This window comes from Lissotriton vulgaris, chromosome 2_2, assembly GCF_964263255.1.
Source record: "Lissotriton vulgaris chromosome 2_2, aLisVul1.2, whole genome shotgun sequence".
NCBI classification, from domain to species: domain Eukaryota; kingdom Metazoa; phylum Chordata; class Amphibia; order Caudata; family Salamandridae; genus Lissotriton; species Lissotriton vulgaris.
The window spans coordinates 214,822,215-214,838,178 of NC_141688.1; the positions used below are offsets into that span (position 1 = coordinate 214,822,215).

General features: G+C 41.8%; 1 protein-coding gene across 1 annotated transcript in view; it reads left to right on the forward strand.

Annotated features, from left to right (window-relative positions):
* LOC147729256 (SH3 and multiple ankyrin repeat domains protein 2-like) overlaps positions 1-13,387 on the forward strand; it is a 2,641,300-nt gene extending 2,627,913 nt beyond the window's left edge. The window contains exon 20 of the mRNA XM_086959557.1: positions 13,016-13,387. Within this exon, the coding sequence (XP_086815683.1) occupies positions 13,016-13,033 (18 nt within the window). The 3' untranslated portion in view covers positions 13,034-13,387. The remainder of the gene's footprint in view (positions 1-13,015) is intronic.
* The last annotated feature ends 2,577 nt before the right edge of the window (positions 13,388-15,964 follow it).

The following is a 15,964-nucleotide window of genomic DNA, read 5'->3' on the forward strand; positions in this document are numbered from 1 at the left end:
ATGCGCTTAAGAGTATATGGTATGGCATTATCCCGGATCAGCTTAGGGAGTTGTTCCCGACAGCTGCAGACAGGCTTAGCTCACGCCAGAGCACCATCTCACATAAAACCACGCACTCTGCCTCCAGGATTGATGAGGCCTTCCATAGGAGTGGCTTACAGGCTATATATGTGTCCAGATATAGGTTTAGATATAGGTATACTATATCTAAGCAAGGGGTGATTACACCCACTTGCCCCAGCTGAGTGATCAGCCAGTTGTGTCAATTTAAGAACCAGCCAGGGGTGGCAAAAGCTATGCTTCAGCCCCTGGTAGGCCTTGGTGGCACCTATGCCCTGGGCACCTATAGTGCATGGTACAGGGGCTGACAAGGAGTCCATTTCCAATTGTGGTATGTACCTATAGCACATGTATTACAAATTTAGAGAGAGAACAGCAGGCTGGGGGTCTGATTAGCAGGCCCACAGCCTCAGTAAGTCGAAAACCAGTGAAGCAAAAAGCAAAAATTGGGGTGACCATAGGATAGCAGACCCTACTCTCCTACAATAAGGCCATAAGAACATTCCTATCGTTGATGGCAAGTAGTCCAAATAAAATAGCCATAAACGAGAAGACAAACACAGAAATGTTATCAACAAACAGTAGGATCACTGACTCTCTACTATTCAGTTGTATTCAATGGAAACTGCAACATTTTCTAGTTGTAGTAGGTATTTGGTGAATGTTTGAAATAGTTCATTCATCCAATATTATTTGTGTGAGGATTAGCCTGTTACTTGTTTTTAATATGGATCATTTTTTCCTTACTAGTTTAGAGTATGGAAAAGGGTCAGTCCTGTACCTGTTTGTGCAGGAAAACAGTCATGGTCCCTACCTTGCCAATGGATGGTGAAGAATGGTGCTCAGTTTTATCAAAAACAAAATATTTCTATAGAGACCACAGGTTCTGCTAGCAACCACAGAATGGCCCATAATGACGTGTGAAGGGATTGGTCTGGTTTGTATCCACTGCATACATTGAATGGAAAAGTAATACTATTTCTAAAGGTAGAGTAAAGGAGCAAGGGGTATAAACACAAAAGATGATTTGAGCAGCCTCTGTTAAGCTCTTGGAATTCTACAGCGTCAGAACCAAAATTAGGGAAGAAAGGGAGAGAACCACGCTCTTCTAAACAGGAGATGGTGCAGACAAGGCATTGGCAGAACACCTGCACACCTGCACCATATTTGAATAGCCAGTATCCTAAATACCTTTATATGTTCATGTGAAATATACACTCCTTAATGACATTAAGGGATGTACGTTGTTGCAACGCATGCTTTTGCAACGCATGCCTTTACAACGCAGGTTTTTCAACGCAAGTCGTTACAACGACTTGCGTTGGGGGTGCTGGATAGTGCATAGTTTAATTTACTATTCCAACTCCAGTCCCCGTGGATAGTAGGGAAGGTGTTGGATAGTAAATTAAACTATTACCTATCCTACAGCGCCCCCCAGCGCAATTCGTTGTAATGACTTGCGTTGAAAAACCTGCGTTATAAAGGCACTGCATGGTAAAAGTTGCGGTGTAAAGGATATTTCCCGACATTAAGTGCTCACACAGCTTTCACCATTTAGTTGATACATAGTTGTATTTGTAGAACAGCAAGGGGCATAACCGATCCCTTTTTACTGAGGAAAACTCTACTGAACACTAACCATGCTTTTAATTTTTTTAAGAATATAATGGTTATGATTCTGAATGTTCACTTTTTTACTCGGTATCGTTGTGCTGCATTGCTTTGCTTAATCTGCCTAATTATTGCTGCCTGCTGTGTGCCTGGTTGCCGCTCTGATTAAGTTGCACTTTTGATGTTAAATTTGCCGCTTTTCACTGTATTTGCGCGTTTGCCCTAGCGCTCCGCTGTGCTCCCCCCTCCGCCTCCATTTTGTTGTTGTTGTGGTCATCTGTAGCCCGCCCCGCCTCCCAGCTGAGCCGCCCTCCCACTGACCAGATCAGCGCTCCCCTACCGGAAAGCGCCGTGACTCGCTCCTCTCCCTCGGACTGAGTGGTCGCTCCCCAGTGTCCCTCTGTGACACTCGGTATCGTTGTGCTGCATTGCTTTGCTTAATCTGCCTAATTATTGCTGCCTGCTGTGTGCCTGGTTGCCGCTCTGATTAAGTTGCACTTTTGATTTTAAATTTGCCGCTTTTCACTGTATTTGCGCGTTTGCCCTAGCGCTCCGCTGTGCTCCCCCCTCCGCCTCCATTTTGTTGTTGTTGTGGTCATCTGTAGCCCGCCCCGCCTCCCAGCTGAGCCGCCCTCGCCCCTCCCCCTCCACCATCCATATATGACAGTTACTCCCGCGTGCAGCGTTCACGCGCAGCGACCGCGCCCAATTCGCGCCGAAGGTGCGCCAAAGGTAAGCCCGTCTACGCCCGTCCGCGCCTGGACCGCGCCCAGCGCCAGACCCCCTGGCCCTCGCATTTCCCAGCCCTCCCGCATTACCTACGATGCCACCACCCTCCTAGCCCTTAACCCCGGCCGTTCCCCAAACTGCGTCCAAGCCGCTCCTGGACACACCCATGGACCTTTCTCATGCTACTCCTGCAAATTCCTCTGCAACGTCAACCACTCCGCTACGATCACACCTCAGATTCCCGACACCAACCACCTACAATGCATCTTGCTCAACACCCGATCGGTCCATAGGCACGCCATTGACCTATGGAATCTACTAGACACCATCTCTCCGGACGTCGCCTTCCTTACTGAAACATGGATGAACGCCTCCTCCGCCCCAGACATCACCATTGCCATCCCAGAAGATTATAAGATCATACGCAAGGACCGCACCGGCCACACAGGAGGAGGAATCGCTATCGTCCATAAGAAATCCATCCATATCTCAACCAGCTCTGACGTCAACCTCGCCAACTCTGAACACCTTCACTTCCAGATCCACATCGACCCCAAGACTACACTCAGAGGCACCCTCCTTTACAGGCCTCCAGGACCCCGCGCACAATTTAGTGAGGACATCACGGACTTCATCACTCCACACGCGCTCCCCTCCAAAGATTACATCCTTCTAGGAGACCTCAACTTTCACCTTGAAAAGAACAACGACCGCAACTCCACCACCCTGCTTGACAACCTCGCCAACCTCGGACTTAAACAACTGGTCACTTCCCCCACCCACATCGCAGGTCACACCCTCGACCCTATCTTCACCTCCAGCAATCATGTCTCCTTCAGCCACACCACGAAGCTCCTTTGGACTGACCACAGCTGCGTTCACTTCACCTACAACAAGCCCAAACCCAACAAACACCCCCAACCAACTCTGCAAAGAAACTGGAACAAAATCACCATCGACCAGATCTCCTCATCGCTTCTGCTAAACCCCCCAGCCCATTCATCAAACCCCGACCAAGCCGCCACCAACCTCACCCTTTGGCTATCCAACAGCGCCGACATCCTAGCACCACTGAAAAACCGACAAAGCAAACTTGGCAGCAAGAAGGCCTCATGGTTCAACGATGATCTTAAGAAATCCAAGAAACTCTGCCGCTCCCTTGAGAAGGCCTGGAAAAAAGACCCAACCACCAGCACCAAGGACACCTTCAAAAACGCCACCCGCATACACCATCAACTGATCCGAAAGGCCAAGAAAACCGCCTTCAAGGAACGACTAGATAACAACGCCCACAACAGCAAGGAACTCTTCAACATCGTCAAGGAATTTACCAATCCCTCGGCCAACTCTAACGACATCACCCCCTCTCAAGCCCTCTGCAACTCCCTAGCCTCATTCTTCCACAACAAAATTGCAGACATCCACAACAGCTTCGACAACCAACCCGGAGACCAACCCACCCAACCATCTGCTGGACCTTCACCCCCCTCAAACATCCTTAATGACTGGAACACAATCTCCACTGAGGATACCATCCGCCTGATGAACTCCATCCACTCAGGTTCCCCCACAGACCCATGCCCTCACCACATCTTCAACAAAGCAGACTCCATCATAGCACCGCACCTCCGAGACGTCATCAACTGTTCCTTCAAATCTGCCACCTTCCCGGAAAGCTGGAAACATGCTGAACTCTGCGCCCTCCTGAAGAAACCCACAGCTGACCCCACCGAACTCAAAAACTACCGCCCTATCTCGCTCCTTCCATTCCCGGCCAAAGTCATCGAGAAAGCTGTCAACAACCAGCTCGCCGCCTTCCTCGAAGCCAACAAATCCCTCGACTCCTCACAGTCCGGCTTCCGAGCAAAACACAGCACTGAGACCGCCCTCATCGCAGCAACAGACGACATTCGAACCCTACTGGACAATGGAGACACAGTCGCCCTCATCCTCCTCGACCTCTCCGCAGCCTTTGACACAGTCTGTCATAGCACCCTTCTACAGCGACTCAGAAACATCGGAATCCAAGGAAAAGCACTGGAATGGATCACCTCGTTCCTCACCGGAAGAACCCAGAAAGTCCGCCTCCCACCATTCAAGTCAGTGGCCACTGAAGTCATCTGCGGCGTACCACAAGGATCTTCACTCAGCCCCACCCTTTTCAACGTATACATGAGCCCCCTCGCGGCCATCGCCCGCCAACACAACCTAAACATCATCTCCTACGCGGATGACACTCAACTGATCCTATCACTCACCAATGACCCTAGCACCGCCAAAACCAACCTACATGAAGGAATGAAAGAAGTAGCCGAATGGATGAAACACAGCCATCTGAAACTGAACTCTGATAAAACAGAAGTCCTCATCTTAGGTTCCTCCCCCTCCGCATGGGACGACTCTTGGTGGCCAGAAGCCCTTGGAAAAGCACCCATCCCGACAGACCACGCACGGAACCTGGGCGTCATCCTGCATTCCTCACTTTCAATGAACAGACAAGTCAACGCCGTCTCCTCATCCTGCTTCAACATTCTTCGCATGCTCAAAAAAACATTTCGTTGGATCCCCACCGAAACTAGGAAAACGGTCACCCACGCACTGGTCACGAGCCGCCTGGACTACGGAAACACCCTATACGCCGGGACTACCGCTAAACTCCAGAAAAAACTCCAACGAATCCAAAACGCCTCTGCCAGGCTCATATTAGACATCCCGCGTAAAGAACATATCTCTGGTCACCTGAAAAACCTCCACTGGCTTCCCGTCAATAAGAGGATCACTTTCCGGCTCCTAACCCACGCACACAAAGCACTCTACGAAATCGGACCAGAATGCCTCAACACATGACTGTCCTTCTACACCCCCTCCCGCCAGCTTCGATCTTGCAACCAAGCCCTTGCCACTGTACCTCGCATCAACAAGACCACCATGGGAGGTAGATCCTTCTCCTACCTGGCAGCTAAAACCTGGAACTCTCTTCCCACTTACCTTCGCCTTACCCAGAACCACCTAGCATTCAGAAAGCAACTTAAAACATGGATATTTGACAAGTAACTCCCCACCCCTTCTTAAGCGCCTTGAGACCCCCTGGGTATGTAGTGCGCTATATAAATCCTCTGACTTGACTTGACTTGACCTTGAAGTGTGGAATTTTTGTGTACCTCAGCAAGTCGTTGTCAGTAGAGATACTGAAAGAGGGAGGTAGAGCCAGGCTTTTCTAGAGGGTAAGAGAGCAGGCTAGGCCTTGGCAGAACATCTGCAGACCAAGAATCTCTATTACATGGTAAAAACATGCAACTTCTGCACTGTAATGGACAGTTGCCAGAAGTGAGTCATGGACTAAGATGCGATTGTTGAAGTCTCAAAAAATTGGTTGAAGGGAGCTTTAAATTACAATTCTCGAATTTGATACGTGTACTCTTTCAATTTATGTATTATGGAACATTTTCAGAATTACAGCATTGAGCTTCCTGCAGTTTACAGAGTTACAGTATCTTCAGATGTTGCATGTTGTATCTTTTGCCATATATTACATTTCTGACCTTGGCCCTGTAACGAAAGATAAGTTATAAACACTTTAATCCCCTTAGCTAAGCACTACTGCATCTGCAGTTATCTCTGTCCTTAAGCTTGAAGTCTTCCTTCAAGGTGCAAACAGAGTTGTTTGTTACATAAGATTCAATGCTGAGCGAGTGCTTTTATCTAACAAATTGCTAACAGCCTTTTCGTGATGGATGTTATCACCCACCAAACATCTGTGAAGCAGACAAGAGCCAATATTGGATAAATATAGTTACATTTACATTTTTATCTAATGTGTAATTTTAGTTTTTGATAGAAACTCTTTCTAATTGTATTTGAACTGCATGAACATGATTAGAGAATATTAATATATTTTTCTATTGTATTCACACATTCCAATGCTACTGTCAGGCTACACATGGAATGACACAAAAAGTCATAATTTCATTAAAATAGTTTTGTTAAAAGAAGTGTAACTTCATTTTACAGTTAAGCTTATGCACAGAAAACGCTCCAAACTTCAAATGCAATGGGTGAACTCGGTTCCCAACGTTTCATTTGTTACTATATTGTGATATAGATGTGTTAATATATGTACAGCCATTTCTCCATTGTCTGCAAATACTTACGTACCCAGGAGGACTGTTACGAAGTTTCTAGACATGGATTTATCTTTTTCTGTTCCTGGTTACTACTGAAGAAAGCCTGTTGATATCCAAGTGCAGAAACCACATATTTTTGTTCTGCAATTGTTTTGAAAACACATGCTTGCAGCCAGTATCATTACAACTTGCTGTGAAAGCCATCGCCTTGCACAAAGGCTGTGCCCGAGAAGCAGCCAGAAAAATGTAATTAAAAGAATAAACCAAGACCAGTTCTGAAACCAGAGACAGTGGATTCACATCTTCTGTCTGGAAAATCAGTATAAAAGTGGAATCCAAACCACCCCACTCTGAGGGTTTTAAAAGAGTGCTCTTCAGATACGGAAGGAATAGACACAGATGTAGCCTCCCATTGCCCTGCTGCTAACACCAGATGCTTCAAATGTAAGAAACTGGGCCATTTTTCAAGGGTATGCAAAGTGGATGAGTTTCCTAGTGTAAAGCAAAATAAAAATGTGGTAAAAAGTCTGGTGATGTCAAACTCAGAAGATGAAAGTAAAGTAGAAATGTTAGTTGTTAGCAATGTGGATGACAAATGTGAAGATATGGGCAGTGTATATTGTCCTCCCAAATGCATTATAAGTATAGACAACAAAGATGTACATATGTGGACAGACTCATTTTCCACATTTACTCTAATGGACAAACAAATTTGGGAGAGTGTAGGTGCAAGAGAGTTGAATATTCCTGACGTAAATCCAGAAGGTTACTGTGGCAAAAAGTTGCCAGTTTTAGGATATTTTACTGCCAATGTAGAATTTCAAGATAGAAAAGCTCTTGCCAAAATATATTTTGTGTAAAAGGGAAGATCGCAGTTAGGTTGGAGGGATCAAAAAGCTCTGGGAATATTTCTTAACCCTAACCATCCTCTGCAGGTGCTGTTAACGGAATCACATGGTGAAAACGAATGGGTCCCAATGTTTCATAATCTTTTCCAAAAGGAATTAGGGTGCCTTAAAAAAGTAAAATATCGGATTGCTCTAAAAAAATGTTACACCCATAGTGCATAAGGTACAAAATGTTTCCATGGCTTTAAGGTGTCAATTAAAAGATGAAATAAAAAGGTTATGAAAGGAGGGTGTGATTGAGCCGATAGAGGCTTCAGAATGGTTAAGTCCCATTGTCATCATGTGCAAACTCAATGGCAGTGTGCGCATGTATGTAGACTTGAGGGATTTGTAGGAGTGCATTTGGGTAGATCATCAGCCTCTACCCCATATAAATGAGATGCTGGCCAGTGTGGATGGAGGAAAATTCTTTACCACGTTGTATCTGTACAGCACCTATCATCAGGTGTCACTGCTACCAGAATCTAGGCATTTGACATCCTTCATTACACCTGAAGGGGCGTGCCAATTTATCCGCATGCACTTTGGATTGACTTCTGCCTCAGCCATAATCCAAAGAATGATGTAAGGTGTTCTGAAGGATCTGTCTAATGTGCTAGTATTCCAGGACAATGTTTTGGTTTGGGGAAAAGACAAAGATCAACATGACAAGATCTTGAAGGAGGTATTAAACGAGTTGGAAGAAGCAGGGCTCACGATTAGTTTGTAATAGTGTAAGTTCTGTAAGTCAGTAGTAAATTATTTGAGGCCTGCCCTGTCTCATGAAGGGATTAGACCAAAATAAATCTAGTGAATGATTTAGAAAAAGCCCCTTTCCCATATAAATAAAGATCAACTGAGTTCATTTCTTGGCTGAGCTGAATATTATGATTTGAGGCATGCCCTGTTTCATGAAGGGATTAGACCAAAATAAATCTGGTGAATGATTTAGAAAAAGCCCCTTTCACATATAAATAAAGACGAACTGAGGTCCCGGGCTGAGAACGGCCCGGGACCAGGGTTCGATTCCCGACGCGGCAGGGTCGAGGACCAGGGTCAGCGGACTGATAATTCTCGCCTCGGTGCCCACTTTGGGCAGTGATCACACTCGGTAACTCTGGGCATTAAGCTTGCCTCATCGCTACAACGGCCCCCCACAGACGCCGGGGATGCCTGGCTTCACCTTGGAGATACCCAGCATGGGACCATCTCACAGGGAAAGCCAGGACGGGTTCCCCAGCGGTCATTCGCGCCAGGATACTCCGGTAGTAATTGAGCGCGCTACAAAACACCTTACATTTACATTTACATTTACATTTTACATTTCTTGGATGAGCTGAATATTATGCCAAGTTTCTGCATCATTTATCTGAACAAATACATTCTTTGCAAGAATTAATGAAGAAATATGCAATATTTCAGTGGACAGATGAATGTCAATAAGCTTTTGTAGCACTGAAGAAGGCGGTTGTGGACGCTACTGCATTAAAAGCTTTTAATCCCAAAGAAAGAACCATTGTAGTGACAGATGCTAGTGGTTATGGGCTGTTAGCAGTAGTAATGCTAGAGCGTGAGGATAAAGAATGAGTCGTGGCTTTTGCGTCACATACGCTCAAAGGTGCAGAAAGCACATAATCTACAATAGAAAAAGAAGTGCTAGCATGTTGGTGGGGTGTGCAGCATTTTCAGGTTTTTGTCTGCGGCACACATTTTGAACTTCGCACCGATCATAATCCACTGATTGACATGTTTTCCACGGCAGGAGCAGGTAGAGCGACCAGGGCATGTGTGTGCGCAACAGGAAACTTTGAAAAATGCACTTGAGTGTATTTTTCAAAGTTTTTGCAAATTACCATTAAGTTCATCTTCATGGTAATTTGCGTCCCCTATTAGCGAAATTGCAAATTTAGGGATTCTCAATTTGCGATTCCTTAAATGCAAGCGCTATTTAAGTAATCGCAATTTAGAGATTACTTAAATTGAAATTTTTGCATTTGGGAGGATGCATCCCAAATGCAAAAATACAGGTCGCAACCGCGCTCTTTGCCAGGGCCGGTTTTCAGCCGATTTTGTTACAGGGCCGTTTTTGCAGCAACTCTGCAAAAACGGCCCTGTAACGAAAAACGGCCCCCAGAGGCCCAAAACCACCCCCCACCCTTGCGGCGCACCGGGGGATTGCCCGGTGCCCGCATCGGCCAGTCCGGGCCTGCTTCCAACCATAGTCAATACATTTCCCCGTCAGAACTTCGCCATACACAGAGTTCTACTGCGATATATATGTACTACACACTCACTGTACATATTTAAACTAGACAAGAAAAAGGAATGACCACCGCTTTACGTCACTTTCCCAGGGTATGGACAGTAGTCCTAGTCTGCTAGTTCTAGCTCACAGTGAGGACAAGCTATGTGTGCTCTATTAGTAGCCGGACAGTTCAATGCATTAGCTAGTCTAGCATGATACCAAGACCAGTTAAAAAGTTAGCATAGACTGACAAGCAGTTGAGGACTCAAGGCAGGGGTGCACCCATTCACTATGCATGAGACATTCCCATCCCAACAGAGGCATCCCCAAAATATATGTTAATACTGTATTAATTTAAAAATCCAAAAGTCGCAGGTATATCCCTGGAATCTAAATGAACTATGTAAGGATATTCAGATCTCTAAATGTAGCGGCCGGCACATGCAACTGGAGACTTACGAGGTTTTAGTGAATGACCATGGTATCTCTAATAAAAACTGGAATTACTGGCACCCTGTTTAGGAAAGCTTTCATTACAATAGAAGATGAGATGCTCAATTGTAAGCATATTTAAAGCTTACCATCTTTTTGTGGTGTCTTTATTGGAGGTTTGAGTCACCAAACCATTTTTACAATTTAAAAGTACTTCTCCAATCAGCTTTCTAGGAGTGATATCTTCTGTACCTGATCCAACTGGTTGAATTTGCCCATAATGTCTTTCTTCAATTGCTTGCTTCATCAGTACATCTAGCACTACTGGGGGAGAACACTGGTCAGAAAGGTAAAATATTTTAGAAAGAGAAGACAGATTACTTTCAGAACAGCAAACGTGGTTTCCAAGTGATAGAAAATTAAACAAGTGCTGTACATTCTTGTTAGTATGTGAACAGACATTACTTCTGGTGAAAATTGGTTACACTGCTCAATAATTATACAACTTGATTAACATTCTAAAATATTGGAAGTTGTAGTCTGTTTGTCTATTTAGTTGAATATGATTAAAGAGGCTGTCAATTAATATATAAACCTAGACTTGAAACCTTTCTTAGAGCCTGCCTTTCAATGCATGCCTTGTAGGTTTTATGATATTGAACTAAGGATATTGAGACATTCACAACCTCCAATTGGCCAAATACAGTGTGGCTCAATTGTCTTTTCATGGTTTAATCTAGTTCAGAATGTCAGTGATTTAGAAGTAGAAGGCTAACCTTTAAAGAACACTGTTCAGAGAGACCAGGATTCATTGGAATTTTCATTGCAGGTGAAGTAGGAAGGTCAAGGGGACTATCTACTGTTTGCCATTTTATTCCAGCACGCCTCACGGGCAGGAGCCTCACAGGCAGGAGGGTAGCAACATTTACAGTTCTAGAGTAGGAAAAGTAATTCTCCTATTAACTAAAATCATATCATAAACTCACCACAGGAAAATCCCTGCTTTCCTATTTGGAGGGGCAAATTAGAGTACTGTAGGATTATGCAGCCATGAATGTTTTTTCTAGCAGCTAATACTAAGGAACCTATCTTTAGTGGTAAAAATTAGGATGGTCCACGCTGAAGCAAGAAGCAAATGGATAGATTTCCATGGAATCTCATGTTTTATAGACTTATTTTTGCAAATACTTGATCAGATTATTCAATCACAAATAAAATCTAGACACCCATTTTATTTCTCTTACCACAGTGGAAAGGTCTTATATATTCCATGTGTGTAGCAACTTATAATATATGCTGCAATCGCTGACATTCTCTCTTAGGTCAGATATGTTCTCCGGTTTGGTTTCTCTTACATCCATTTTAAATTAGGGTCATAAGGCATTGCACATTTAAAAAAACATTTCACAGTTAGCATTTTCTAAGCCCTAAAGAGCAGTAGGGTTTCAACAATGTTCCATTCAATATTTTTTATACAACAAATTAAATGCACAGTATGACAGTGCCAGTAAGATGATACATGATACCCACAAGAAGGAAAAACTGATAAATACTTTCTTAAGTTTGATTAGAATGCAATGCAGTTAAGATAAAGTGCAATCCTTATTGGCAGGTGTAAAAAGAAGACAAATGGCAGAATTAGAGGTCATTTGAAGACGCTGAAAAGCATAAGCAAGGAGGCATACCAGCATAGAAGAGCAGTTGTTCAGTTAAGAGAATAAGAGTTATGTTTTTTATAGAGACCAAAAATATATTTAATGGATATTAAAGAGTGGATTTCTTTTAGTATAAAATTAAAGAGAAGAGTAGAATACAACATCTAAACTATGGACAGCCTCTTAAACCAATAGGGCACTTTTGAAGTTGTAGTATGGTTTGTAGAGTGTTTATTTTGGTTATCTAAATCTAAGTTAATTGTTGAGGGTATTTCTGACAAGAACTAATTGCAAATAACTTCCTTGAAGACCACGTCTACATTTTGTTGCTAAAACTAATCGTTCTACATAAATTTCTTGGTTTATGGTCAGTATTTTCTTTAGTGTTGTTTCTTATAAAATCGTCTTCTCACTGCGTGTGGAACTACAACACCATTTGGACCAGCTCTGTGAGCATATTTCATGAATGGATTTTTTTTTAGGCTTTCTCAGTATCCTAGATATTAAAACACAGGAACTTTAGCTCAATTCTCGAAACCAGTAGTCCACAACTAAACTCCTATACTTTGAGACTTGACTATAGTAAGCATTCCCATAATGTAAATTATTTGTCTGCAATATATCACACTTGTAGGAAGTGATTTCTCAAGTACTCAAATACATCTGATAGCAGAATTAGAGCCTGGATGTAAAGACCAGTTGCATTAGTAGCATATTCTGTCCCAGCTATGCACTGGGTAAGGGATGCTTTTTGCATGATTTGATTAGAAACATGTAATTATGGCTTTGTACAACTGAATTCCTGCATGTTGCTAATAACTTCTTTGGTCTCACAAGTTAACATTCTGCAGGGCCATATATTGTCGCAGATTTCAGAGGTGACTTTCAGTAGCTTTAATAACCTAGGTCTTTGGGAGACTCTACTCTGATGTCTCCTGTTATCTCATCTTACTAGTAATAGTCATCTTATCCCTTGACACCTTACCTTCCATGTTTCTTCCTCTTGTCCTTTTCTCTGTCTTATGTCATGCATTTCCCTCCCTCTCTGCTCAAGATCTGCCTGTACCTCTTATTTTCCCTTCATCCGCAGCACTTTCCTCCCATATAACATCATTATCCTACTTCCATTTGCACCCTTTTGTTCTACTACAGTAGCTCAATTGTCAATTGCCACTCCTTCCCTACCTCTTGTGATTTACTCCTTCCACCATCAGCACCTTCGTTTTTCTCTAATGTTATTGCCACACTTATCCTTTTACTTCCTCCTTCCAGGGCCGAACTTCCTTCTGAGAAATGATCACAGCTAAGGACCCTATCTTGTTGGAGCCTTGTGGGTGGCTCATCGTGCTCTTTGGACCCAGAAAAAATGTTGCTGTTACCCCTCATGTAGCCACTGCCTGTGTTTCCAGGCACATCTTTCTTGAACTAACTTCTGATAATTGAACACATCTAAGGATCCTTTGCTGTTGCAACCCCGTGCCTAGCTCACAGTACTGTATGGATCCAGAGGCATATTGCTATTACCTCCATCTGTAGCCATTGCCTGTGTCTTCAAGCTTCTCTTTTTTGACTTTCCTTCTGAGAATTAATGACAACTAAGGAACCAGTCTTGTTGGAGCCATTTGGGCGGGGCACCATGTTTTTAGGACTCCGAAAGATTCTGTTGTTACCCACGTCTTCAAGCTTGTCTTTCAATGACACCAGAAGTTGAACTTAAACCAGACATTCATAGACATTCGCAAAAAGAGTGCACTGTATACAAAATGTGATTCGGACAGCTTCCTCAAATGCTTTCCAGTAACATTGATTTTATCTGCAATAACATGAAAGTGTCTACATATTTCATGGTCATTTTGTTGACTAATTTCACCATTTTCTAATCTTTTATCCACTGTTCCTTGATTAAAATAAACTGGTTTTGAAACCATTAACTCTTGAGGTGATCAACTATAAGAAGGATAGTACTGATATTTTCATAATATCCATCTTTAATCCTTTAATCTCAATTGAAAAAGTGCATACAATGATAATTTTCCCTCGAATATTTTGGAATCTACCTTTCAAAACTGAGTAAAAGTAAAAAACAACAACATAAGTCCCCAAATATTCTGAGACTGAGGTTACAATAATAATTATTTCATCCCCAGAATTTGGTGGATGAAAAGGTCAGGAAAAACCTTTAAAAATACTTTTCAAATGAAATACAGTTAAAAATTATTAGTGCTGGAAATTATATCAAAATTATTACTGGTTGATTTTTCAATCACTTATAGCCGTAGGGCCTCATTGTTTTGATAGACTTGACTCTGTTTCAGAGCTATTTCTTTATCACTGAAATCTGAAAAAGATTTTTCCAGGAACCAATTCTAAAAAGAGAGGATCTATACGGCAGCAGCAACTATCATACATTAAGACTGGTGGAGAGGAGTTAGTGTCTGATTGTATGCTTGCAAGAAAACTATAAGACTTTAGCTAAAGTGCAATTGTAAAGTAGATTTTGCTCAACTTTACGTTTTGATAGAAAAGTGTCTTCAACACTATTAAATTGGACGTGAGACTTCTTTTGTGAAGCTGGCATCGATCCAGAGAAATTAGTGCAAATATAACTTTCTGTGATACATGAAAAATGTTATAAGTGCTTTATTCTGTATGTATTTAAAAAGTAAACAACATTTGGAACTTGTACAAGAGGCATTAATAGAGAATAAGCAGTCCTAAAAATGTATCTTTGCTGTAGCTATTTTGTATCACAAATTTAACTTTCACTAGCATTATAAGCAACAAGTATTAAAGTTAGTAGCTTTTAGTCAGATAACACTTTACTATTTACAATGACTGGTGTGTCTCTATCATTGGATGCACTGTCTTGCCAATCAGGGTATGATTTTTTTCTTTATTTTTTAGACTCCTGTGAGTCATGTGTGTCAGTAGATATACTGAGAGTGCCATTTTAACATCAATTGAAACCAAAGATCTATTTCTTCCATAGACTACATGTGCTGTTCTATGTAAATTGCAATAGTTACTGACAATTTTTCACAGTTTCTGGGCAATCGTGCACCAGTGCCTTTCAATCTTGCAGTAATATGTTTCACAGATGTCAATACAACAATGAAAATTCGAGGGAACTTCAAGTGCAAAAAGTACTTTTATATCAGTTAGTAGGTGCAAATCTTGGTTACAGATGAGTGCATAGTACAAAATACAAAAAACAAATTTACTGTTTATGTTGCTGCTTTTTATAGGATATTATACAATAATTAATGTATTCTTTACTTGTGTTAGTAGCTAAGCATTCTAGATAGTCAAAGATCATTGAATTTATTTAGATGCATTGTAGCTGCATAAGTTATAGTTAGCTGTTTGAGTGAGTGCTGTAGTACTTAGCTTCCTGCTAATGATAATATTTGATATGCATTGAAATGTCACTCAGTTTAATGATGTTGATTATTTACCATGTTTGTTTGATATTCATTGCATATTTCATTCTTCTTATATTCTACTCTTTTTATAATCATCAATCATCTAAATACAAGTGTTATTGATAAGATGGTCTTTTTTATATTTAAAGTAGTGTTTTTTGTCTGGGGGAGGGAAGTGTAGTTTCTAGTTTTATTGCTCTCTACAGGATGTACATATTTGTGTTTTTCTTTTACTTAAAAGTGGCTTTAATTCTTTGTCCTACCCATATTTGAGCAGGGAAGGATACATTCTCTCTTTGGACAGGTAGTAAACTTCCACCTTGCTAAAAGGCTTTCTCCTCAGAGATTTGATTATCTCTAGATGCCTTTGTAAAATGCCAAAACATTACCTGTAAGTTTCAGGTATTTCAGAAAACTATATATATATCGTAAATGTTCTGCAGAAAATGAATAATATCCTATACATTAATGTTTTATTACACAGTTTGGTTTGAGCATTTTTCAGCTGTACATGAGCATGACATTTTTAGTAGATAATTCATTATGTAATGAAAATCAATCAGTGTAAACATTTAAATTCTACATAGTGATATTTTTAAGTTGAAAGGTTGGTCTCTTAAGTGTTATGCTATATTAGATTTTATTCTATACCTGTGAAAGTACATGGTGTTGTGCCCAGACAATACATTGTGGCGTAAATCACTTTAAGTCTACCAGTGTATGAGTAGCTAATGATTGGAAAAAAAGAATTATGTAGCTTATATGTATTCTTGTAACAAGTTGGCACCTGGGGCCGATT